At 40.5% G+C, this 27,816-nt stretch overlaps 1 protein-coding gene across 5 annotated transcripts in view; it reads right to left on the bottom strand.

Moving 5' to 3' along the window:
* Positions 1-27,816, bottom strand: part of NALCN (sodium leak channel, non-selective) — a 237,353-nt gene that overhangs the window by 173,734 nt on the left and 35,803 nt on the right. For 4 of the 5 annotated variants that reach the window (XM_080575903.1, XM_080575902.1, XM_080575905.1 and 1 more), the window contains one exon: positions 8,043-8,197. In XM_080575903.1, coding sequence (XP_080432029.1) covers positions 8,043-8,197 — 155 coding nt within the window. Of the gene's footprint in view, positions 1-8,042; positions 8,198-27,816 lie in introns of those variants that run through there. The other variant, XM_080575906.1, reaches the window with a different exon arrangement.

The raw sequence follows: 27,816 nt of genomic DNA, 5'->3' as shown, positions 1-27,816 counted from the left end.
TTATCAAAGTATTTAATACTGTGATGCACTTGCTTGGATAAATGGAGCATTAAGAATCAATACATAATATTAAATGTACACATTATCTATAGAATAAAACTCTGACCCCAGGTTTTGATGAAATCATTACTGAGCCAATGGTTTTCATAAAAGCTCTGCCTTTGACTGGTACAATTAAGTGGAGACTCTGACTTAATTACATCCACTCATTGCTTTTTATTATCCCAGATACCAACAGACTCAGAGCCAAGAGATTCAGGCTGTGGTGGTGATGCTGCTCTGCATTTCTGGACCTCTATGCCTGTCTAAAACCACACTGGCTTCATTCAAGTTGAGTTGCCGGCATGAAAGCACAGTGTGGGAGGAAGGCAGCATCTTAGGAAGCTGAAAACAACCATGTAATCCTTTTGACTATCAGAATTTCCTACTTTGAACAAATAACCCGCAAATATAATCTTTACTCTGTTCATTAACTTGAGGTTCACCATTCCTCATGGACCTGAAAAGCTCAAAGTGGGCAAAATAAGTAGTTGCCTAAGACGACACTCATGATCAGCTGCCTCCTTCACCTATGCCAGGGACCTGGAAAGACCAAGCAGTTGCTAATACCTCCCCCAGCAGAGAAGATGGCTGCATCAGGTGGGCGTGGAGTGACAGAGAAATGAAAACATCAGCCTCTGTCACCAGTAACAGGCTCTGTTCTTCATCCAGTGGCAGCAGAAATAGCAAGTTGGATTTTTAAGCATTTTCTTTTATGTTGCTGAGTCTTGTTAACATTCAGCCTCCTAAATGTTAAAGGTGGTTTTAAACCACTTTCAGTGGAGAAAAACTGGAAGTAACTCCAGGAAAGAATGACAAAAAGCAGGTCTTCATAGTACTCCCTCAAGTCATCGTGTCTTTGTTCCTCATTTTGCTCAGTTCTCTGCACCCAAATTTATGATATAGGTGTCCACACAAGCAAATGGACTTGTAGCTTTGAATGCTTGTTGTTTCCAGGAGTACCTAAGTGGAGATTTGGGCTTACTTCAGCTTTTCTTCCAGGCTGGTTTGAGCATTCTTCCTCCCTTTCCAGTTTGGCTTTCATGTGAGCATTACACCTCACCACCCAACACACAACTCAGCCACTAGGAATTCTAACCCTACAGACAGACACACAACCTTTCAGAAACATGAAATATCTCATGGAAAATACATTTAGTTGATTGTGGCAGTGTGAGGTGCAAAAGCCAGATTCATGGCATATGATCTTAACCCTAATTCCTTCCTTCTGAATGGTAGACCTAATGGCACCCTACTCTACTTCCATTTTAAGTGCTGTGCCTTTTCAATTCAAACTTGATACACACTCTAACTCGCTCTAACAGGTCCACATTTTTCTTGTGCTGGGGGCCCCAAACCTGGACGCAGCATTCCAGGTTGGGCCTCACGAGGGCAGAGCAGAGGGAGACAATCCCCTCCCTCGACGTGCTGGTCACACCTCAAACCAGTGTAACTCCAGCATTTGGTGAATAAAACTCCAATTTATGGCTAAACAAATAGCTGTTTTGATCCTTTTACAAGTCCTTTATTAAAACAATAGCTATAAGTGAATGGAGGAAGTTGATTTCAGCCCCACAATGATATTTCCATTAACAAATATTAAATTAGATTCACTTTTAAGCTATTTGTGGCAGACATTTTTCACAATGACATATAAAATATCTCTCCTAATTACCAATTTAAAAAAAGACTCTCAACTGTTGGCAAGCCAAAATATGTAAATTCTGGGTCACATATTATAAGAGAAAAGTCCTTATAATATGAATGTGAAATATCTGAGACCTAAAGCTCTGTTGCTGTTTTATAGCCCATGAAATGAGATGATTTTGCTGGCTCATTGTACCATCAAACAGTGTTCATTGTTACTGTGAGTAATGTTTAATTCAGGTTTAACTTTTTTATGTGTGCTTTGAAGCACTCCTTACCACTGAAATTTCCTCATTTGTCTCCAAGATGCAACATGTATGTGTTTATCTCCTATACATAAAATGGACATTAATACGGTAGTCTTTGGCAAACACTCTCCACAGGTAATGAAGGTAATTATTATCATTTGGTAGGGTACTGGCCTTAGCAAATGACAGATAGGTTGTTGGTGATAGAGCATAGAGTAAGATCTCCTGCTTCTCTCCTCAGAATGATCTTTCATAGCATAAAACTTCTTTCCCTTCCTTCGTAGAGTATTTTTTAACTTCTAGGCATCTCTGAAATTTCTTTTCCTTTTGCAAATATGTTAAGCAATATGTAGCACTGCAAATCATGAGAAAGTAAATCTGTAGGATTATGTGAAGAGTAAAATCGGTAACGCAGCTGCAAGTGTACATCTGTAGATGATTACAGATGAGTGCACCCATGAGGCATGTGAAATGACTACTAGCCAGATTTTACAAAAATCTGAATGCAAAAGGACCTGCATTGTATGGAAAGCACAGGTAAGGAGAAAAACTGCCCAAGATCCAGCAATGGGCTAGGGTCTGGTACTTTTTCTGCCTATACAGCACCTTTTCCAGCAGCATCCAAGCAGACAAACATACCAATATTCTTAGCATGGCCCTGATAGCAATTCCTGCTATCATTGACTGAATGTAGACAAACACTCAGACAAACAGTGACATGGAAGGCAGAATTACTTGTCATAGTTCCCCAACTGCCAAGTCTTCTGACTTCTTATTTAACTCAACAATTATATTTATGCTTTTTAGATATATCAGATGAAAATATTTGCACAAATACAGTCACGTGCCCAATGAGTTATACAGTAACTGGGATTTATTCATAGAACAAAGGTCATTTTTCTCAATATTTACCCCAAGATTTCTGAACACTTCATGATACTGTCATGCTATCAGCTACACCCTATGGGATTAAACGTTGTTAAGAAAAACACATACAAGAAGAGAGTAAAATCAGAAAGAAGAAACAGGCCAACTGTGAATGCACCTGATGCTCTCAGTGGGAGTCAAGGCTGAATGCTGCTCTAATATGAAGCAAACATCAACCTTTTTATAGCAGCCTGAATCAAAATCAGCTAAGAAGTCTGAGAAAGAGAAGAGCTTGACAGTACTATACAGGTATAGTCAGTAGTAAGGAGTTTTGCCTCCCACATCCATGCAGTCAGCCAAGCCTTTCATTCATACCCTTTCTCTTACTCCCACTCAGCCCCACAGGTAGTATTCAAAAAACCTTTCAGGCATCCTGACGTATAAAAGACTTCATTTAATATGAAGGTTCCCACTGCATAGGAGCAACACCTACTTAAGAAGTCAAGTTGTGTGTCAAACTGTTGGAAAGAGTATTCGGATTTCTACTGAGTTCCTGAGCAACTTCCTATAAGAAAGCAGTAACTCCTTGTAGCCTCCCATCAGCTGAAACCTTACGCATCTGTAATCCTTACCCACGGGGCAGATTACTCTTTCTCTGCTATTACTTCCTCCCGTCTCAGCACCTCAGAGTAAGGGATTTGGGGTACTGAGGCCTTAACTAATCGGTTTTCTGTTCCATGTTTCAATCATTATCCATTTTCATAAACAGTTCTAAGACATACCTCTGTGACTGTTGCCTGCAACTTTTCTAGAGGCATAGCCAAACAGAAGTGTCCTGATTTTTAATAACTTCACTCTCATTAGAGGTTACAGTTGTAAATTCGGCAAAACCGATCAGTGCTTTTAATTTCATTCTACATCCTAACTAGAAATACGTATGTTGAAGAAAAACGGAGGCATTAGCTGTAGATATATGCTGATGTGGCCCATGTTTGAAAAATTATCACAAACATCAGGCCTAAGCATTATAATATTAATACACATTGATGTTTTGCAGACACTGGAGGACCTATGGCACAAATCTTACTATATTATTGCTATACAAACACAAAATGGAAGCAGTTTTTGTAAACCGAGGAGAAGCACTTAATCATCTACATCTTCATTTTAAAAGGCTTTTAACATCTCTTAAAGAAGAGGAGGCTCTGGGGTGACCTCATTGTGACTTTTCAGTACTTAAAGGGGACTTACAAAAAAAAATGGAGAGCATCTCTTTGCTCAGTCAGATAATGACAGGACAAGGGGGAATGGTTTTAAACTAAAAGAGGGGAGATTTAGATTAGATGTTAGGAGTAAATTCTTCAGAGAGTGGTGAGGCAGTGGAACAGGTTGCCCAGAGAAGCTGTGGATGCCCCATCCCTGGAGGTGTTCAAGACCATGTTAGATGGGGCCCTGGGCAACCTGATCTAGTGGGTGGCATCCCTGCTTATGGCAAGGGGGTTGGAACTAGGTGATCTTTCATGTCGCTTCCAACACAGGCCATTCCATGATTCTATGATTGTCTCACTGTGGCAACATACAGAAACGTGGCTAGGTGAAACTATTCTGTGGTGGGTGCAAAACCCTTTGCCAAGTGACCTTATAAGCAGCTACTAATGGCCCATTGTCAGAATGGAAGACTATCAAATGAGGTTCCATCAGTCTGTTCTTGATCTGGATTATTTACTTTTTTTCACCTGTGACCAAGTTGATAAATTATATAAAAATAAATAAATTATTAGTTTTCAGATAAAAGTAAACTTAAGAGGTACTGAAAGTATTCAGGAGGAAAGAATTAAGACTCAAGAAGATCTTGGTAAATTGAAGAAATAGTCTGACAAAAAGAAACTATAGTATTCAACAGAGACAAGTGCAAGGTTCTACATTAAAAAAAAATAAGTAAATGAATACAGGATGGGAAAGAGTGATGGCAGCTCTTACAAAGTACACAAGGGCTGTAACAAATCAGAAAAACACATGAATCACCCATTCCATGCTGTTGTGAATATGGAAAACATCTCACTGGGATGCAGAAACCGTAATAAAGCTTAAAAACACATGAAGTAAAGGCTTTACTGGAATATTCTGCCAGTACTGCACTTCAGCAAAGAGGTGAATCAGCTGGAGAAAGTCTAGTAGAAGGCCAACAAGAATAATTTAACGCATAAAATTTAAGTTGTATAGCAAAAGTCCAAAACATAGAACTATGTTGCCTATGTTTCCATAGAGGGTAGAGGAGGCATAATGATAGTCTTCAGATATGCAGAAAAGAATTTTTGAAGTTTTGTCTATGTCCATACCGAATAAGATGAAAAATTACAATCTTAAATCACAAAAAGAAAGATTCAGGTTAGACTTTAGGAAACTCTTCTTATGAGTACAGACAATGAAACAGTGCGATACATTGCCTGGAAAGATTGTCTGCTTCAGAGAGAAAGTGGATGGACTAGATTATTTTGACAAGAGGACTTCAAGCAGTATTTATCAATAGTCTATAACTATGTTCTTCCTTAAAAAATACATGTATGCAAACAAATATACATAAAACAGATAAATACAACACGTCAAAACCAAATACAGAAAACCTAGAAACTGTGAAGTACCAGAACTTACACTATCTTTCCAACTTTCATCCCTTTAAAGCCGAGGTATTTGTAAAAGTGGGAACAGGGTATGGCCAAAATTCAGGGATTTTCCAAATATATTGTTACTTACTTGGCATATCCTTACAGTATAAAAAACTCTATTAACTTACATCTGATTAGGACAGTGTGGTTTTCGCCCCATAATAAAATTGTAAAAAACCTCTCCCTTTCTGTTTAAAGAAGAGAAATTATCAAATATTCATAACTTGTACTTATATACTGCAAATTAAGTGGCACTAATTATACAGTAGCTGCCAAACTGCTATGCTCTTGTGATTTTTGTAATGATACATTTCAGGAACCAACAGGACAGGCTGCATATAATAATATGCAGAAATAAAACATCAATGAATGTACACAATAAAATACTATAATTACACTGGAAAGATCTACTTCATTACTTACCTGTTAACTACATATAAAGGTACATCACAAAACGGAGATTTATAAAATATTGATAAACTTGCTGGTTATTAACATGTTTTTAACATTCCTAGTTTAAGGAGGCTTATTTTTTGTGGCAAAGCTGCTGTGAATTACCCAGTATTTTGAAGTTTAGCAATCAGCATTCAATTGTCAACTTCTGACTACTGTACTGCGAGGTGCTTATCTCCTGATTACCAACATCTAGACAAAAACAATGCATTAATGACAATTTTCCTACATCTATTAGCAACCTTTGATCTTTCAAACAGAGCAGCCATAATGACTGTCGATAAAGCACAGGACTATACCTTGGGAGAATGGAGTTTCAGCCATTTTTAAAACCTGCTTTACCAATCAAGGCATCCTTGGACAAACTATTTCACCTGTCTTTGCCAACCTTTGATTGTCTTTGGATGCCTTGCCATCATTAAAAATGTTTATTAATCACTCAGAGCCTTGTTCAAATCTTCTATATACCTAAGCTTATCTAAGGCGTTGCAACCACTTTTCCCACGTGATCAGGTAGGCAGCTAGAGTAACAGCCTTCCATGCCACAACTGATTTTGCATGTCAAGATAAGAAGGGTGATTTCAATCTATCTGAGGCATAATTCTTCTGGTGATATACCTATCCTACATTTCACTGCTGAACTGTCTCGAACTAGAGAACTTGCATGTGGATGTTTGTAGCTTCCACTGTGAACTCAGCTCATATTTACCCAGGCATGGCAGTATGCCACTGACTTAAGAATCTGAAGGTTGTCTGACAGATCAGACAAGGTTGTCCTCTGAGATCTACTGAAGAAAAATTTCATATAAAAGGTATGTACTACAGGTACTGCTATTCAGCTAGCAGTACTGGTACAACTGTTACACTCGTGGCTTCTGGAAGAAACAGAATACAACTTGGTTGAAATCAGTTGTTTTTTTTTTTTTTTTTCTCCTCAGAAAGGGAGAAAAAAAAAAGGACAGAAATGGCAGTTTCTGTTCAGAAATTCTTTGGTATCACAGAGTACCTGTCGTAATAGGAGACTACTTCTTTTAAGTCTCTGGCTCATTGTATATATTCAGTGGCCTGGGAAACAACTGAAGTAATTTAGCTGCAAGGGCTTTCAGTTCTCAAAAAAATCCTTTTGGATTGTAGTAATTCCATCAGTAAACCTTTTTATTACCTTCAAGTTCATCTGAGGCCAGCATAACAGTCTACTGTCTAAAGCTCAAGCCAGGAAAAATGAAATATAAACTTATCAGTCAGAGAGAGGCATCAGAAAGAATATGGCCTGTAGGCATGCTTTTTCATTTGAAAGGAACTCCCTACCTGTACTTATGAAAATGTACAGCTGCAGGCTCCTGTTGGACCTTTGTCTGTTAAATAAAAGTGAGATAACCACAATTTTCTGATAGGGTAACTGCACATTTTCCGTTCAGATAAGGATCCTGCCACAGCTGCCTGTACTGTTGGCACCTTTCTTGAATTATTGTTCTGTGTTCCCTGTGGGGATGGCACGACACATGCCAACTAGCAGAGTGCATTGTGCTGGTCACTCTGAGGTGTTTCTCACAGAAGAAAAATTGCACCAGTAGTACAATATCTATCTGCCTGACTCTCAGTCATTTTACTGAATGCTATTCTGACTTAACACAGTTTGGATCCAGGTTGTCACAGACACACATGATCTCACTTTCTCCCCCTCCTCCTTAGTATTGAGAGGATAACTTTAGTACCAAGTAATTCTGTGTGTTTTTCCTTTTTCTTTTCTTTTTTTTTCCTTTTGCATAGGAATTACTACTAAAATTAGACAAATAAGATGAACTATATACTCTAAAATGGATCATAAATAAAGCACAGTAATTAGTCATCGCATTTGCATATTGGTGATAATCAACAGTTGACTCTTTTTAAATAAAGACATTGTTTTGAAGTTATTTAAATCCTGGGAACCCAAGCAATGTAAAAATAGATAACTTCATCATTCCAAAGCAAATAGCACAGCTTCTCTTTCTGGCATGTGCTCTACTTGAGCAGAATACTGATTGCACTTGATATCTTTTCAGCACTGAGCTATCTGTTCTACTCATTTCATAAACATTTTTAAATGGATACTGAAATGGATTTTACCAGTAGGACAGACCTATCTCATTAAAGCCACTGTAGCCCAGCTCTTGCCTGCTTAGTCCCAGATCTTCAAGGTCCATGCATTTAAATCCAGGTGGGCACTGGTAACCTTCTTCTAGCTCTCTGGAACAGTGGGTGTCTGGGATAGCTAAATTATTCCAGGTTACGTTTCTGTGAAAAATACAAAATTAAGGTGTTATATAAATTCAGCTCAGAGCAAAACTAAATGCTTGAAAGCAAGAGGAATTAAATGTCTTCAGACCTATGAAATGACAGTACAAATATAAACAGAAGCTTCATACTAATACTTAGAGACGTCAACAAAAACGGAGAGTCTTCAAGACATAAGGAAGTTAACATAACAGCTGTTCCAACTGCTTTTTCATGAAATATGGACACTTGCTGCTTCAGACACCTTTGGAAATCCTGAAAACGTCTTCAACTACAGGCAAAAATGTGACTTTGAGTTCCACAGGCACTACCTGAGCTAGCTTTGACACCTTTTAACAGGATTATTGTGGATGACTTGTCCGAATTCATCAATGTCATCATTGTGGATGACTTGTAAGAATGTGTTAGTTTCTTGTACCTTGGTTAGGCCAGGGTTCTACCACAGATAGCTAAATCCTTAATCTTGCACACATATAGCCACCGTCACAGAAAAAGTCAAATCATTACACGTCCAGTGTAAGTACTGATGTGACTGAAACAGATGTGATTCACAAGGCCAATAATGGTTTGGTAAAACAGGTGGAAAAAGAAAAAAAAAGTTCAAACTGGTTCAAACTGATTTTTGCTGGTAAATATAACACTGAAAAATAGAAAGACATGCAAAAAAACACAGCACTGCAACATAGTGTGCTGGCCAGTGAGAGGCCTCCCATTTTTCACTGTTGCCAGAGGCTAAGCATCACTTGTCTTCCCAGCTCCTCTGGCACATTGGGTGAGCTGCTGAAGAGGCTCTGTCAAGCTGCACTGCAATGGGAATTCCAGTGCTAGGGGACAGTGAAGTTACAAGGTGAGGGAGGACAAATTTGTGGCTCCCTGGTCTGTACCTGTGGCATATACACATGAATATATATACAAGTACTCCCAAAATTTGTAAGGAGAAGCTCAGGCAGTTGATTCCCTATAGGCATTCACAGCACACCATTGATAATGGCAATAAATATGGAAGAGAGAGAATCACAACCTGCTCATCCCATTTCCCAAGTGGTTTAGTTAAAAGGTACACCTTAGCAAAGAAAATTCATTCTGAGCAGGTCCCTGTTAGGGTCCACACAGCAACACGGCACAGAATTGAGGATTCACATTACTTGTGCTACGAGCCAACTGGGTAAACCAAAGAGAAGCAAGGTTGCAATACGACAGCTCCAACTGCACTGAACAGGCACACGAGCAAGCAACATCATTTTTCTCCCTGCTTGTACTCTCTCCTCCAACAAATGGAAATCCTGATTTTTGGCTCAGTCCCAGGGCAATTTCAAATCAGACTTGGAAAGCTAATCAGGGAGAGTTCCGGTCTGAGGAAAAAAAACAGTCTGTAGCATTTCTCCATTCATGTTCAGGCTGATTTTGACTTTCTAGTCACAGCACAGACTTCTGATATAGAAACACCTAAAATGAATTACTGAAAGTTATAAAGAAAATCTTGTAGTATTCACCCCGTTATCCTGAGGCTCCAGACCAATGCCTTAACATTCATCACTTTAATTAATCTTATTTGTCCACAGAACAGGTGAAATTTATAGCCTGCCTTTTAGTATAATTAGCATTTTATTGTTCTTCTGAAAGTCCTCTTCTTTTAATCTAACTCACAGATGCATTTTGACAGCTAAATTGGTGAACAGGAGTCATAATTACTTTATGTTTCTTGCCTTTATGCACTGCATGCGATAGCAATAGATTACTATAAATCTGTCAGTGTGAAACTAAAGCTTCCTACACAATTTTTCCTAGGCAATTATAAATACAGAGAACAGTGGCTGCACCCGTTCTGTAGCCATTTCTTCATGATGCCTGAGAGCCATACATATCGGCATAGATGAACACACAGACACATAAACACCTCCAGCCAACGTTACAAAGGACTCTCCGAAAATTTAGCTATCTGCTTAACTAGAAAGATAGATATACGAGCATATGTGTACCCATTTCCCTTTTTGTAAACGTGTTTAGCATATGTCACACAAGGATTTAAAATTTCTTCTGGGCACCTTCAGTTTTTTATACTAGAATGTGTTAATTCATACTCAGTTGTGTGCTTTAAATACTTTAGGTTTGTGATACAAAAGCCATTATAATATAGGATTATCATAAGACAACATTTTATGAATATTTTCAGAAATGTAAATTAATTCATTGGCTCAAGCAGATGCAGAGCCCAGGCTACTGGTAGCTAATGAATTTTACATTATGGTTTGCATTAGAAAATCCCTCAGATCCAAAAGGCTAGCTGCATGAGGACATGTTATTAAAAGTACTGCCAGCTCCATCATTACAATGCAAAGCACTCATTTTAAGGGGTTCATTTAAACATAGTTCATAGAATCACAGAATGGTTTGGGTTGGAAGGAACCTTAAAAATCATCAAATTCCAACCCCCCTGCCATGGGCAGGGACACCTGCCACTAGATCAGGTTGCCCAAAGCCCCATCCAGCCTGGTCTTGAACACCTCCAGGGATGGGGCATCCACAGCTTCTCTGGGCAGCCTGTGCCAGTGCCTCACCACCCTGAAAGTCATTTTTGTATCACACCAAATCTCCTGAAGAAAAGCTGTTTCCATGCACCAGGCATGATTTAGACTAAAAAGGAGCAATCTCTGATTATAGTACCTGTACCTATACAGGTATAGGCTTTTTAAGACCATTGTCACTAGGCAGTTCATGTTGTGGTTCAGGATAGCAATAAGAATAGATTAGTCTACATGGAGTAGACAGTATTAGACTGCTAATCTAGAATTGGCTATAATATCACCAGTCATTTCCAATACAACATGATTTAAAATATTTTATACCTTCATAGGCCATACTTGACATCAACGAAAGACTGAAGTGCTGATTCAGCACATAACTAGCTTCAAGCATCTGAGAAGTTCTGTTAGGCAATGTACTTAAATACCTTGCTGAATAGGGTGCCTAGATAAAATCAGATATACTTGCAACGTGAAGAAAGAAACAATTCATCCCAATAGGCTGAGTACTTCTCTGCATGGTATTCAACATGTGTGGAGTACAGCATCAATCCAATAGGTGAGCTGAGAAATTAGTTCAGCACAGGAATGCAAAGGACACACCAGGAGATAATTGACTCCACATTGCTCGATCAGAATCCATCAATACCAAGATTTTTGCCAAAGACACGAGAGCACTTCTCTGATATGCTTTTAACTGCCTGAAGAACTTCCTGACTACATATGCACTGCATATGGTGTACGTATCACAAGAAGAACTTGAGGCAGTACATGTGCCCCTTTTCTATGGCATCTATTCAATAGAAATTGAGAAAAAAATAGGATTTTTTTATTCTGGTATTCTATTATTTTTTAAAGATATCACCAGAAAGCTAATTGAAATTACCAGCTTACTCATGCAGTTTCCAGATCCAGAAAATCACAGAAAAAAATAAATAAGAAGGAAATTTATTTATAAGGCATAAAAATATTGCTCCAAACAGTGAATTAGGTAAAGAATTCAATAACTAAGTATGAATTAGCTGCAGCTGAACGATCTTCTGTGTTAGCCAAGAACAACCCTCTCTCTGCGCTAAAACCAGGTGTTGCAAGGCTGCAGGCTAAAGGGTACACCAGTGTTCAACACGGAGTACCCCAGGGGTCAATACAGGGTCCAGTCCTGAATGGCTACAGATGGATAACTGCCTCAAACTCTTCAAAGTCAAAAAATAATGGTTCCTATGGTCAATAAACCAACTCATCAATCTTGGTCTGTTTTCCCCCTGTATCATCCTCCAGTTTCAGAGCACAGAACCTTGTTTTCTAATCAAGAGACTCCTTAAAGAAGGTAAATTACAGAAAAAAAATACTCTTTATATATCTATAATTAATGGCTGTAATCTTATACCCATAAAAAACAGGAAAACTGAGATTAAGGTTCCTATGACCACATTATACCAGTAACACTGCGTAGAAAGAACACGTATATGAACTTTTCTACTTACAATATGTCTTGTTAAAAGGTCAGATAGCTCATGCCAATTAATGTACAGTTGCTGTTATCACTAGGTAGTTAAAAATATTTCTTTCACATTCTAAGTTATTTTTGTTTTCAGAGACACTGGGAATTTGAGACAGGAAACCGAAAAGTTCCTTGTGAAAAAAAATAAAAGAGAAAAGGGTTAAGTTTTTTTTTTCTCTTGGTGACCATGAAAACAATCTAAGTACCTACAAAAGCCAAAAGCCTCCTTTCATGCTTTCAGTTTGCCCTTTTAAATATAACTTGTTTCCCAAATCCATACCTGAATTCTTACTGTGCTAACCCAATCAATTCCATTTTCTCCAGTGGGAGCTCTGAACATACAACTGCTATTAACAGATGGTTCCTAGACTACTTCCTTACACCACTGCTCTTTTTATAGAAGGACCAAGCAATAACACGAGCACTCCTGCACAGTTGTTAGAATAATAATATTGTGGTATAATATTTATAAATCATTCATTATTTTATAAGAACTTTGTTTCCATCATGTAGTTTTCTCTTGACCACTTTCATAGTTTTTATCACATTATGACCTCTGCTTAACAAGATAGATATTAATATATAAATCAGTGATACTGATATTTCTAAAATTTGTAGTAGTAGTTTACCATTATTATTGACCATATCTTTTCAAAGTGCACTCACTGTCAGCTAACCCATCTATCACCAAAGTCGGAGACATATAACCATCAACCTCAAAAGAAGGGAGTCATATTGTAATTGATTTCTACTGAAAATATCCCACTCACTAGATCTTCCTGTTTCTCCAAAAAAAAAAAAAAAAAAAAGATTGCAGCTTAGAACAGTGCTGCTGCTGGAGTCATTACAAGTTCTAGATAATCCACTAACAGTATCATCCAAAATCGCTGGTGAGCGATAAAGAAATTTCAGAGAGTACCCTGCTGGCTTAAGGATTACACTTATGCCTAGGCACAACTCTCCCTCTGATATTTTATAACCTTCCCAAGGGTAACTTTTTAATGTTATGTTTTACTTTTAGACAAACTCAAGTCTAAAGTCATCATGCACCATATTTACAGAACCAGTTTCCTGTTTTTAATCAGAGAACAAAATCTGTTTTATCTTTTAAACTGTAAGTGTGAAAACATCATCCATATTTAATGTTTCTCATAATTATATCTGTAATTATAACCATAAAGCTCTCTAAGCTGTCTAGTAACAGATTGTCTCTGATATCTATTTATTATTTTTATTACATTAAAAAGTAAGATAGTGCATGCTTCAAGGACTCATGACTTTAGGGACACTACAAGCACAACACTTCAGCTTTGGCAACATGCCATATTTTACATTTTAACTTGGCAAACACAGATTTCACTACTCAAGATTTAGTAACTGAGGAGAATATTAGATAGCATCTGCTAGGGATAATTATATTCAAATCAACAGGCCCAAATAACTGAGGGCATCTCTCATCTCCCTATTAATTTTTAATAAAACTTGAAATAGCAGGGGAATCCCAGAAGAATGCTAATGTGCCATTAAAGGACAAGCAGTATGACTGGTTAGCCTGACATCAACTAAGACAAAAGAAAGAATGAGCTGTTACACAGTCTAATTGATAAAGAGTAAAGAACTTGAATGTAATTAATGGCAGGCAGCATCAAATACAGAAAATAATTCTCATCGTACTAGCATGATTATGATAAGACTGCAAATTTGCCCAATGAAATTGTCTAGCTTAGACTTTGTAAAGTAATTAATTCAATAACACAACTGATTAAAAAGTTGGCATTATATAGTATTGATAAAACACAGGATAAAGAGGCTGAAAACTGATTAACTGACATCTCAAGAAGTACTTGCTATTGAAATGATCATCGTGATCTACCATAGTCAATGAGGGAGAAATAGTATAAAATCAAGAACAGGCATAGAACACATAAATTACACTAAGGACAAGGCAATAAAGTTATCAGGATCACTTGGTTACCTGAACCCAACAAAACAAAATGTGATTTAATACAGCCAAATGCAAAGTTGCACAGGAAGGATCACAGACAGCAAATGTTAGGTCTTATGACCTACAGAATAAAGAGGATAAAAGAGGATGGTAATGCTATGTTATAGAATATAGATGCTATGTGAGAGTTTAAAACAAGGGGCTTTAATAGGGCATCCTCTCATATTTTTCATAATATATCATTTCTGATCTTATTTTATCTATTTTTTTTTAATCCACTGCATTTGTGGATAGAGGAAGAGCAACTGACATCATCTACCTGGACTTGGACATTTGACACTATCCCCCATGGTATCCTTGTCTCTACATTGGAGAGACATGGATTTGATGGATGGACCACTCAGGGGGTAAGGAATTGGCTGGTTGGTCAAACTCAAAGAGTTGCAGTCAACGGCTCAATGACCAGGTGGAGATAGTAACAAGTGGTGTTCCTCAGGGGTCAGCGTTGGGACTGGCACTGTTTAACATCTTTGTTGGTGACAGGGGGATACAGCACACCCTCAGCAACTGTGCCAATGACACCAAGCTGTACTGTGCGATCGACAAGCTAGAGGGAAGGGATGCCATCCAGAGGGACCTGGACAGGCTTGAGAGGTGAGCCTGTGTGGACCTCGTGAAGTTCAACATGGCCAAGTGCAAGGCCCTGCATCTGGGCTGAGGCAATCCCAAGCACAAATACAGGCTGGGTGGAGAATGGATTGAGAGCAGCCCTGAGGAGAAAGACCTGCGGGTGCTAGTTGACGAGAGCCAGCAGTGTGTGCTTCCAGCCCAGAAAGCCAACTACATCCTGGGCTGCATCAAAAGAAGTGTGGCCAGCAGGTCAAGGGATGTGATTCTCCCCCTCAGCTCTGCTCTCCTGAGACCCCACGTGGAGCACTGCATTCAGATCTGGGAACCCCAGAACATGGAAGTATTATAACAAGTCCAGAGGAGGGCCGCAAAGATAATCTTAAAGGGCTGGAGCACCTCTCCTATGAAGACAGGCTGAGGGAGTTGGGGTTGTTCAGCCTGGAGATGAGAAGGCGCTGGGGAGACCTCATTGTGGCCTTCCAGTACCTAAAGGGGGCTACAGGAAAGCTGGGGAGGGACTCTTTGTCAGGGAGTGTGGTGATAAGACAAGAGGGAATAGCTTTAAACTGAAAGAGGGTAGATTTATATTAGATATTTGGAAGAAATTCTTCACTGTGAGGGTGGTGAGGCACTGGCACAGGCTGCCCAGAGAAGCTGTGGGTGCCCCATCCCTGGAGGTGTTCAAGGCCAGGCTGGATGGGGCTTTGGGCAACCTGGTCTGGTGGGAGGTGCCCTGCCCATGACAGGGGGTTGGAACTGGGTGATCTTTAAATGCCTTCCAACCCAAACTGTTCCATGATTCTACAATCACGGCAAGAAAGAGACAGTGCTTCCCAGGCTGTACAATCAGAACGATAATGAATTAATCTATCTCTCTGCATTGCACTCACACCAATTATGATCAATATTGTGCTCAGGTTTTTTGTTCATATATTCTTTTCTTTTTATTTTTTTTAAAATTAAAGGAAAGTATAGAAATATGAAAATGAGAAAAAAGAACATGCTTAGCAGCAACAGAGTTAAAGAGCTACATAATGTTTGTTCATTAAAAAGCATATTGAAGGGTGCCTAAATTATTGTGTGTAAGTGGATTCACACAGGGAAAGTACTGGGAATTACAGTTCTGTGTAATCTAGCATAAAAAGGTGTAACATGAATAGAAAGCTAACAGCTCAAACCAGGCAAATTAAGATAATGAATTAGGAACATAGTTTTTAACAGTGGAACAGTTTCTGATATAAACTAAAAAGCTCTCTTGCTTATAAAGCATTCTGCTCCTACTCTAACCAAGAATAGATACATACCTACAAGACACACACTAAAGTCAGATGCAAGCTATAAAGCTCCCTCCAGGAGAAACATAATGAAGTCAGACTAGATGATCCAATCGTTTCTTTTGACTATAAATTTAAACTATAGATACTGTAATATTTTACCACTGCTAATACATTGTCTTTCAGTATATTTGCCCCACACTACATAGATTTTTATATCTTGTCATTCAGTTCTGATCTTTAATTGATTATTTCCATCTTCAGTGTCAGGTTTCAGTATCTTTTGGTAGTTTTCACAGTCTGCTAGTGTCAAAGCTCGAGTCTTTATAGACAGAACTGCTACTTTCTTTTGCTTCTTTGGTCAATTTTTCAAGAAAAAATAAATGGTTTATATTTATTTAATAAATTAAGTACTGATTTTATTCCCTTTCTTTTCCACCCATATTCAGTCATAAGGTACGATTAAATCAAACTGCCTACTATATAAGGCAATAATACTAGTTAAACACTGATTTGATTGGGCTTTTGGCTTTTTTCATTTCATACATGACCTAAGTAAGGGTGTACTAACTGTGCCATTGATGTTTCATCTATTCCTATTCGCTTCACATGAGTTTTGAAGAGACTGAAACACACCTCAAAGGGTTTGGAGGCTGGTGGGTTCCATAATACTCCAGAAGTACCTTTCTCTCTCCACAAGCCAGAAAGGGAATTCAAGGCATTTAGGTTCCTAACACTGGTGCTGACATCAAAACCAGATGACTCTATACTTATGACAGATCACTTACATTATCCAAAGCCAATGTTGTCACCATGTGAATGAGAACAGGATGATTGCAGCTACTTAAAAGCTTTGACAGTCCATTGGTTTGATCACTTGTTGCCAAAATTAGAGAAAATCTCATTCAATTCACTTCGTCATTACCCTTCAGAGTAACAAGGCCACCAAAGTTAGCCACAGAAAAGTCATTAAAAGAAGAACTCTTTCCTATGGACATTGCTGGAATGTACACCCAGCCACGAGAAAGCAGAGCTCAAAAAAGAAAATACAAATGTTCCAGTGTGGATTTTTTCATGTGTAGTATGCATGGATCAGTACTTATACTGAAATTTGATCAAATGCCACCTGGCATAACAACTCTATGACGGCACATTTTTGTGGCTGCTACAATCATTCATGAGGGAACTGAATTCAAATAGCAATTACAAGATACATATGCTAATGTAAGACATTTCATAGGAATTAAAGCAACATGAATAAATGGAATTCACACAACAAAGAAGGCTATCAATATTAGTGCTAATACACAGGAAATAAAAAGGAAGAGTTAAAAACAAATATATCTAGCTTGCATGAATCTGCATTTCAACAAAGGGTATCAAATTAGACTTATTTACATGTTTAATGTTTAAGTGATCTCCTACCTACAGTATGTATGACAATTCAATAAAGTACTTCCCTAGAAAATTTAAGTGAAAAACACCTCAGTTCTCTTTTAAATTGCAAGGACATGAACTGAAATGTATGAAACAATCTAAGCTGAAGACTGGATCTATTTTGACTTTAAAGTATGTTCAGGATCACTTCAAAAAAACTCATAGCAAACTGGGTTAAATGAAGAAAAATACCTTCTCAGTAGCTGTCTACAAAATGTAGGGGAAACATATGGTCAGCAAACTGCATTGTAGAATTTGAAAATCATAAGCCTGAAATTAAGCTGGGATTCTTGTCCATCAAATCTCACAAGCATTTGGGACCCATCACTCACAACAGCAGAGTTAGCTACGCTAGCTAACTGGCAGGTTTACCTGTCTCTCTGTTTGGAACACTGCACCTCGCTGGTTTACTTCTGTGAACTTCCATCTTAGCCATGAGACAGGGTATTCCTCAACATCATAGAACAATACTGCCCTAAATCTAAATCTGAACTATATGCAAAACAAATTCCTTCCTATGGCTTGTGTTGTGAAGTGTCAAGACCCCACACAGGATGCCTTTGACAAAAGTGTTTACATAGCTCAGTCACTAATGCGACATCTGAAGTGGCAAGAGCTGCGACTCTTGGCATAGCAAAGAAGCAGGCTGCTATCACTGAGCACCTCAGAACAAACTTTCAGCATCACCCAGCTAACTCCACACAGAAACTATTAGGCGTCTGATAAAGAGAACTGGCCATTCCACCAAAGCTCTCACTTCATCCAGAAGAAAGCAGTGTGATCCCTCCGTTTTAAAACATAACCTGATATGTCAAAACTGCCCAAACTGGATCATTGCCACCTCTTGCACAAAGGCTCGGGGAATGGAAAAGAAGCACTCATGCACCCCCTGAGAATCGGCTGGGATGTCTTGCAGGTGAGCCTGACAGATGTCTATGGTGTTTGGTGGCTCCAAGCTAATGCTTGGGGTAGAGGCTGAGCCACAGGTAGGGAGCTGGCTGGGCACCCCTGTGACACTGTTGCTGTGCTCTGATGGCAGGGAGCAAAGGCATGCCAGGGCAGTTCCAGGTCTGCTCTGGCCAAGGTGGATCCACTTCTGTTGATTCCTCCACATCTTCTAGTGGATCCACCTCCATGGGCTCTGGCTCCACGCTGTTTGGCAGAAGGATAAGCCAGTCCTTGCTCGGGACAGCCCAAACAGGATGCCTTTGAAAGTTTTCAGGCCAGGGTGCCGAACCAGGGGGTCATCCAATTCCATGCCTAGGTCCCATGCCACTGTCTGGTTCATTTCCATGTGTGGGTCCAACGCTGCCATCTGGTTTACGGCCATACCTGGGTCCCACGCTGCGTTCCAGACTACATTCCTCTGCTCCACGCAGCTGTCTGGCTGATGCTCCTGCCTTCATCCCACACCACCATTGTGCCAATGGGAAGGCCCAGGCCCCCAGGTGCTGTATGGTTGAGGGGATAGCCTGTGCCCTGCACCGCTGCGGTGCAAATGGTAACGCCAGAGCCTTGTGTCATTGCCACGCTCATACGTGTCCATGGGCTGCACACCAGAGGTCCGTTGAGCACTAGTGTCTGTTCTTGTGTCGCAGGCACTATCCCTCTGCCCATGCCATTTCCCCTTCCCATCAGATGCCTACCTTCTTGGTGCTTTCTGGGACTGCATCTCTGTCCTCGCACACTGAGGAGGGCTACTGCTCGCCTTCCTGCTTCTGGTCTTCTTGCTGCCACACAAGCTGGCTGCCAGAGGGCCTAGAAGCTCAGCGAGTGGTGGGCCATCTGCAGGGGGTCCTGTTTTATAGGGCCATGAGCAAGGGCGGGGCAGTGGTGGCCACTGTGACCTCAGCAAGCCTCTGTGATGCCCAACGTTAGTGGCCTGCGTGTGGCCAAAGGCAGCTGTGTTGGGAGCGGCCTGGAAGATGCCCGCACATGGGAGAAGGAGGAGCACTTCCCCCCAACTTGGTGTCATCTGCAAACTTACTGAGGATGCAGTCAATCCCCCCATCCAAGTCATCAGTAAAGATATTAAAGAGGATGGAGCCCCAACACCAACCTCTGGGGAACACCACCGGTGACCGGTCGCCAGCTGGATTTCACTCCATTCACTACCACTCTCTGGGCCCAGCCGTCCAGCCAGTTTTTAACCCAGCAAAGAATGTACCTGTCCAAGCCATGGGATGCCAGCTACTCCAGGAAAATACTGTGGAGACTGTGTCGAAGGCCTTGCTGAAGTCTAGGTAGGCTATGTCAAAAGCTTTTCCCTCATCCACCAGCCAGGTCACCCAGACATAGAAGGAGATGAAGTTGGTCAGGCAGGACTTGCCTTTCATGAACCCATGCTGACTGGGCCTGATCCCCCAGTGGTCCCACATACATTGCATTCAAGATGACCTGTTCCATCACCTTTCCTGGCACTGAGGTCAGACTGATTGGCCTGTAGTTCCCTGGCTCCTTCTTACAACCCTTCTTATAGATGGGCATCACATTAGCAAGTCCCCAGTCATCTGGGACCTCTCTGGATGACCATGACCACTGATAGATGATGGAAAGTGGCTTGGCAATCACCTCTACCAGCTCCCTCAGCACCCTCAGGTGGATCCCATCTGGCCCCATGGACTTGTGACAGTCCAGGTGGAGCAGCAGGTCTAACTGTTTCCACCTGAACTGTGGGGGGTTTCTTCTGCTCCCTGTCCCAGACCTCCAAGTCGGGAGGCTGAATACCCCGAGGATAAGTGGTCTGGCTAGTAAAGACAGATGCAAAGAAGGCACTAAGAACCTCAGCCATTTTTTAATCCTCTGTTGTCATGTACCCTCTGCGTCCAGTAAAGAATGGAGATTCTCTTTGGCCATCCTCTTTCCTTTAATACATTTATAAAAACAATTTTTGTTATCCTTGACCATAGCGGCCAGGTTGAGCTTGTGCTGGGCTTTGGCCCTCCTGATTTTTTCTCTTCATATACTGGCAACTTGTACTCTCCTCAAGTTGCCTGTCCCTTCTTCCACCGGACATAAACTCTCTTTTTCTCCTGAATACAAAGCAAAAGTTCCCCTGTTCAGCTATACCGGTCTTCTTCCCCGCTGGCTCATCTCATGGCACGTGGGGACAGCCTGCTCCTGAGCCTTTAAGACTTCCTTCTTGAGGAGCTTCTGGCCTTCCTGGACCCCTCTGCCCCTCAGGACTGACTCACAAGGGACCCTCCCTACCAGTGCCCTGAACAATTCAGAGTCTGCCCTCTGGAAGTCCAAGGTAGCAGTTTTACTGACAACCCTCCTGACTTCACCAAGAACAGAGAACTCTACCATGTCATGGTCACTCTGCCTAAGACAGCTCCCTACCACCACATCTCCCACCAGTCCTTCTCCGTTCGTGAACAGCAGGTCTAGCGGGGCACCCCCTCTGGTAGGCTCACTGACCAGCTGAGTCAGGAAGCTGTCTTCCACGCACTCTAGGAACCTCCTAGACTGCTTCCTCAGAGCTGTATTGTATTTCCAGGATATGTCTGGGAAGTTAAAGTTGCCCATGAGGACAAGTGCTGGTGATTGATCGACTTCCACCAGCTGCTTATAGAACGCCTCATCCCTCTCTTCATCCTAGTTTCACCAGGATGTCTGCCTTGTTGACCAACCCCCTGATCCTTATCCACAAGAACTCTACCTTTTAATTCCCAACTATGATCTCAACAGCATTGAAACACTCTCTAATATAGAGAGCTACGCCAACACCCCTCCTTAGCTTCCTGTTCCTTCTGAAGAGCTTGTAGCTGTCTATTGCAGCACTCCAGTCATGGGAGTGGTCCCACCACCACGTTTCAGTGATGGCAACTAGGTCATAGTTTGCCTGCCACACAATGGCTGCCAGCTCCTCCTGTTTGTTGCTCATGCTGCGTGCATTGGTGAAGATGCATTGAGTCATGCCACTGCCCTCATCCCCAACCCTGGGATGGCTCTCCCAAGCTGATCTCAATCGAGTCTTATTTCCCCCCTATCCCCCTTCATACCTAGTTTAACGCCCTCTCAATGAGCCCCACCAGCTCTCCAGCTAGAGTCCATTTCCCCCTTTGGGATAGGTGGGATCCATCAGCAGCCATCAGGCCAGGTGCTGAGTAAACCTCCCCATGACCAAAAAAAATAAATTTCTGTGACTGCACCAGCCTCTCAGCCATGTATTAATCAGCTGGGCCTTCCAGGTGCGCTCAATATCCCTCCCTACCACTGAAGGGATAGTGGCAAACACTACCTGCACACCCACTCCATCCAGTAACCGCCCCAATTCCCTGAAGTCCCTTTCAATAGCCCTCAGGCTTCTCTTAGCAATTTCATCGCTGCCAGCCTGAATTATCACTAATGGGTGATCTCAAACCTGCTCTTCACTTACAGTGGGTAGGACTCTGCTTCCCCAGCCTCCATCTACGGGTTCAGGGAAAAGAAAGACTTGGGAAGCCTATCTGTCAGTGAAGACGGAGGCAAAGAATCAGAGAATCAGAGAATCTCTTAATTGTATGGGTTGGAAGGGACCTCAAGAGATGTCCTGCCAAAGCAGGTTCCCTAGAGCAAGTCTTAAACTAAAAGAGGATAGAGTTAGACTAGACCTTAGGAGGAAATTCTTCACTGTAAGGGTAGTGAGGCACTGGAACAAGTTGCCAAGAGAAGTTGTGGATGCCCCATCCCTGGAGGTGTTCCAGGCCAGGCTAGATGGGGCCTTGGCCAACCTGATCTAGTGGGTGGCATCCCTGTCTATGGCAGGGGTGTTGGAGTTAGATGATCTTCAATGTCCCTTCCAACAGGAGCCATTCTATGACTCTTCTCTGTGTTTCCGGGCTAAGATGGATGTACCACTCAGTGACAGCTGCTGTCTAACCCATCAATGTCAATACATCCACAGATTCCTCCATTACTTGTCTGGCTTACTTTTGCAATATAAATCATAAAAACATAGAACAGACTAGGTTGGAAAGGACCTCCAAGTATCATCTGGTCCAACATGTCATGGAAAAGCGAGCCTAGATGAAACTATCTAGTACCCTGTCCAGTTGCATCTTGGAAACCTCCAGTCATGAGGATGAGGTTGATCCAGTGATTGACTGTTCTCACTGTAACAAAATCCTTTCTTGTATCAACATGAAACCTCTTCTGGTGTACCTTGTACCCATTGCCCCTTGTTCTCTCCATGTGGGTCCTTGTGAAGAGAGAGCCTCTGTCCTCTATGTAGCCACCCTTTAAGTACTGGAAAACTGTGATGAAGTTCCCCCTGAGCCTACAAATTTCCTGCAGAAAGTTCAGTTATTTCTAGACTCTAATTCTGAATGGCAATTCTACAGTAAAAAAGCTTGTGGATACATACAGAACTTTCTCTATTGTGAAGATGAGATGTGGTTATATGTTACTTGTATTTATAGTCATCCAATTCCACAAGAATCTCTAAAATCCACTCCAGTTTACTCAGAAAGAGTACTAATCAGCCAGAGGAGAGGAATCCCATTAATGCTGAAAGGCTGAGCAGAAATGCAATAAACTTTAATGTCTCCACTGGAACCAAAACTATGTAAATCCAAATCTTCTCAAATCTTAACACAGGTAAGCATGTACCATTAGTGAGCCACCAAGAGCCAAGGCTACTCGGTTTTCCATCTTAGATATTTGTTAAAACTACACCTTCCCATTCAAAGTAGAGCTGGACAAACAGAAACTCTGGGAAGCCTATATAAAAGAAATCAACAGTTCAATTGCTTTGGATAACAATCTATTTAACAGCTCCGGTCAAAATCAGGATTTGTGCTCAGAAATCATGCACCCTTTGAAAATGAGGATGAAGACCACTTCCCTTGGGTTTCTGTACTGGCCATCACCTTAACACTGTCTTCCACCCTTTTGGTAGGATCCCATTTGAACAGGATTAACTAATCTGTTCTGTTTTTAACTAAGTTCTGTTTTAGTCTGATGCTGTATTTTTCTTGATTTTGGTTAGGGTCTAAATAACATCTGGTCTGGAAAAAACAAGATTTCTTCCAGTTTTCTTTTCCCTGAGGAAATACCAGACATATCACCATTACAAAGATTCTCAATAAATCCCAAACACTATAATAAAGTAGTGCTGGTTGTTTAATTGGCATCAACAAATTAATATGCCCTGTTAAATAAGTCTTGTTATGTTGCTTTTTCAAGTTTGGCCTTTGCTTTTTCCCCTTTCTCCAAAACTTGATTACTCATACTTATTTTTCCACTGCTGATGTAAGACATTATCTCAAATCCCTTTTGTTCTTTTTAATCATATTTATTTCTTCTATTAGATATTGTGGTAAGCTTTAAGCTCCAGTGTCTTTGAAGCTGTTTTCTGACATTTTGGGGGGCCTATCGATAGATAGAGGGAAAGATGACCAAGAACCTCTTAGATCTTTTTATTACTTGGTAATTATTTTTCTTATCTGTTTTCCTGGTCAGTTCTTACTTTAAACCTTGCAAGAAGGATTTTAAATTGACTGCCATGGTGATAAGGCAGACAGGTCTACAGCAATACTCAGCCCATATCCTACTGAAAGCATAAACAAAGGACCTTAAAGAGTGAGTTTGGAGAATTAGGTAATTTAGGTACATTTTATGTTTTTTAGCCATGCTAACCTTCTTCCTTTCGCTGAGGGAAAGCTTCCTTTCCCCTATAAAAGGAAAATACGCTGTTGTGGAATAAATATAATCTAATCATGCATTACAAAAGTATTTTTGTGTAGTCAAACATATCTTGGTAATAAAAATAAAGAAAACACTTAGCAGTATGTCTGTGAAGATTTATAAACCTCTCTAACAGAGCCAAAGAAAAGGTTTTGAAAAAATTTCTCTCGCATGTCCTTGTGGAAGTACCTTTTGTACACTGAAGGTGACCAAGAATAAAATAGAGTAGATTTGGGAAAACAACCTACTTTCCCCACATTTGTTCACTTCTTTGAAATTAATTGCAGATATAACAAAAGGACCTGTCAAACTGCTTATAATGTATCAACTTATTTAGATAATTGTCTATTTATATATTACATTACAACCATACTGTATGTCTTTCAAGAAACTAAAGAATCACAGAATCATAGAATGGCTTGAGTTGGAAAGGACCTTAAAGGTCACCCAGTTCCAACCCCCCTGCCATGGGCAGGGACACCTCCCACCAGACCAGGTTGCTCAAAGCCCCATCCAGCCTGGTCTTGAACACCTCCAGGGATGGGGCATCCACAGCTTCTGTGGGCAACCACCTTCCAGTGTCTCACCGCCCTCACAGTGAAGAATTTCCTCCCAACATCTAAGCTAAATCTCCCCTCTTTTAGTTTAAAACTATTCCCCATTGTCCTATCACTATTTGCTGATGTAAAAAGTTCCTCTCCGTCTTTTTTTATAAGCCCCTTTTAAGTACTGAAAGGCCTCAGTGAGGTCTCTCTTGAGCTTTCTTATTTCCAGGCTGAACATCCCCAGCTCTCTCAGCCTTCCTTCACAGGAAAGGTGCTCCAGCCCTTTGATCAACTTCATGGCCCTCTTCTGGACCCACTCTAACAGCCCCACACCTTTCTTGTGCTGGGGGCCCCAGCCCTGGACGCAGCACTCCAGGTGGGGCCTCACAAGGACAGAGCAGAGGGGCACAAGCCCTTCCCTTCCCTGCTGGCCTCTCCTCTGTTGATGCAGCCCAGGATGCAGTTGGCTTTCTGGGCTGCAAGCACACACGGCTGGCTTGTGTCGAGCTTTTCATCCTCCAGAATCCCCAATTCTTTCTCTGCAGAGCTGCTCTCAGTGAGTTCTTCTCCCAGGCTGTGCTCAGGTCTGGGATTGCCCCAAAAGAAGATCTGTGATAAGGAAGTCTATGCAGTATAGCACTCATTGGCAGAAAACAGATACACCAGTCAGAGAAATCATCAGGAAAAAGCTGTAACAGAAGAGCTGTAAAAAGACAAGTAATAATCACAAAGGGAACACTGAGTTAGAAAATTATCTAGGAAGATGACAGTGTTCCCCATATAGAAAAATAAGTCAGGCAAAATAAAGAAGATCACGTGAATGAGGGAAAAAATGACTTAACATCAAACGAACAAACAAAAAAACTTTTCAGCCTTGGGAAGGAAGTCGGATTTTGCTGATTTCACAGACATAATGAAAAACTTAAGACTGCAGTTAGCTCACTCCAGTATTTCTGTTTGTCAGAGTTAACATTAGAAACTGACTGAGGAGGTGGAGAGACAGGAGGTCAGGGAGTGTGGGCGGCAAGAGGGATGGAAAGATAAAAGAACTTGCAGCAGTCAAAGAGGCAATGAGCGTCTGATCAGGCTGCCACATCCTTTCAAATAGGAAGGAATAGCAGGATTTTAAGATGCCATTTGCAGGACATGCTTGTCTCCTGTATAATAATAATTCAGAAGGCAGTAGACTTACTAAGGCTGCTTTCTAAAATGGATGAGTCTTGAACTCAGTAATAAGATTTTACCCTTGTTTTTTTTTGCCATACAATTCTGCTTAGTACGAGATAAATCACACAAAATCTAAGTTCTCAAAGGTGGCCACTAATTGTGTGCTTTTCATTTTCAAAGCTTGACTTGGGAGCCTCAGATCTGGCTTGCAGAAATACTGAGTGTTTACAGCTGTGGCTCATTAGGGGCTATGCTTTGGTCTCTGAAGTTATTCAATGCCAAGTACAGTCAGCACTGGCCATTCTCCATGGCGTGGAACAGAACCACCTGAGGTAGAGAGACACGGACAGCCAGACTCAAATTTTGAGGGAAGCTTTACTATGAAATTGAGAAACTGAACTTCAAAGACAGAAGTCAGATTTTTCTAGGCAATTTTCATGCTTTTGTGCTCTACTACGTCAAAGCTAATAAGCTCTCCTCGATTGAGAGGTGGTGTGATGCCTCCTTTCTAAGAACATTCTGCGCACTAGTGCCAGCCTCCAGTTTGTCCTCTTTTGGCAGTACAACTGTTACTTCTTTCTATTTTTCCAATCCAGTGAAAAGCTATGCAGGCAGTTCTGCTAGGACCAGCCCTGACCTATGTGAAGAGGGGACAGACTAACTCCACCCAGAGTTGCTGTCTGGCATGAAAAAACAATCACATATGTATAAGCGTTCACAAAGCATAACAATGAGTATTACAAAAAGAAGAATAAATAAGTGTTTTCAGAGTAGGAATGAGCAGTATGTCACAAGTAAGGTGTGAATACACGTGTCAAGGAGAAAAGTAAAAAGATACTGTTCATTGTGTGAGAACCCTTCATTTGTCAGAGTAAATGAAGGAAAAAAGTGGTTTTCAATGTAACTCTACTCATACACAACCATAGGAGCCATTTAAAGTTAGAAGTCAGTTTTGGGGAAGGCAAAAGCAGTTAATTACTTTCTGAAGGTGCCTATCTCAGCTATCTAAAATGTACCTTAAATTAGATGTCTAACTTCTAAAGAGCTAAAAATACATACACGATACTGAAAGAAAAAGGAGTTAAGACTAGACTTGATGTTCAAGTCTCACATTTCTTTATTTCTGCATACTTCACTTTTCCATCTTTAACACATTTTAGACAGGCTTTTATTTTTTATTTTATGTGCTGGGTATTTGACACTTTTAACCTTTTCCTGTAATTCAGCTTTTCAACAATCTAAATTTGAACCATAACCACTTTTCCATTATTTTTCAATAACGCAGTATTCAGAGAGCAACTCAGTACATTCAGAAGAAACTAAAATTATGAGCAACCTTAAAATTACAGACTCATTATTCCATATCAAAACCACACCTTATAATGTCCCGTTTCATCTTTTTCAATTGAATTCAGGGAAGGGCTACATTCACTGATAGAAGCAATAACAAGATGCGTGATCTTTCCTGTGTTACCAATCCTATTTCCTGTTTTCCCAAACTACATAGGTAAATCACAGAATCACAGATATCACAAATACATTTTTCACAAAGATTTTTTCCCATGTCTATGGGAAACTAAAAAATCTGTGCTATAAAGATTTTCTTTTAAAAATGAGAAAAAGTCAGAATAAAATATCTCATTTCCTAAGTGAAAAACAACCACACAATACAATACTTAATGCATAAGAAAATATCCAAAATTCAATCACCTCTTTAACAAAACACCATGTAATGTCTAACATATTCACAAGTAATTCTGTAACCTTTTTTATATCTGCCACTTTTAATAATATCATTTTGTATTTGATAGTTTATTGATCCTAGTTCAGAAAAATCTTTAACACGCTATTTTGCAATAGTCTGACTTTTTATTCTGCACAGTAGCCGATTAAGCAGTGTTTTGCGTTTCTTATAATATCTATTCTATT

Source organism: Anser brachyrhynchus, assembly GCF_964034855.1.
Source record: "Anser brachyrhynchus genome assembly, chromosome: 1".
NCBI classification, from domain to species: Eukaryota; Metazoa; Chordata; class Aves; order Anseriformes; family Anatidae; genus Anser; species Anser brachyrhynchus.
Note: the sequence above shows the minus strand (reverse complement) of the source record. Positions and strands in the feature narration are given on the sequence as shown.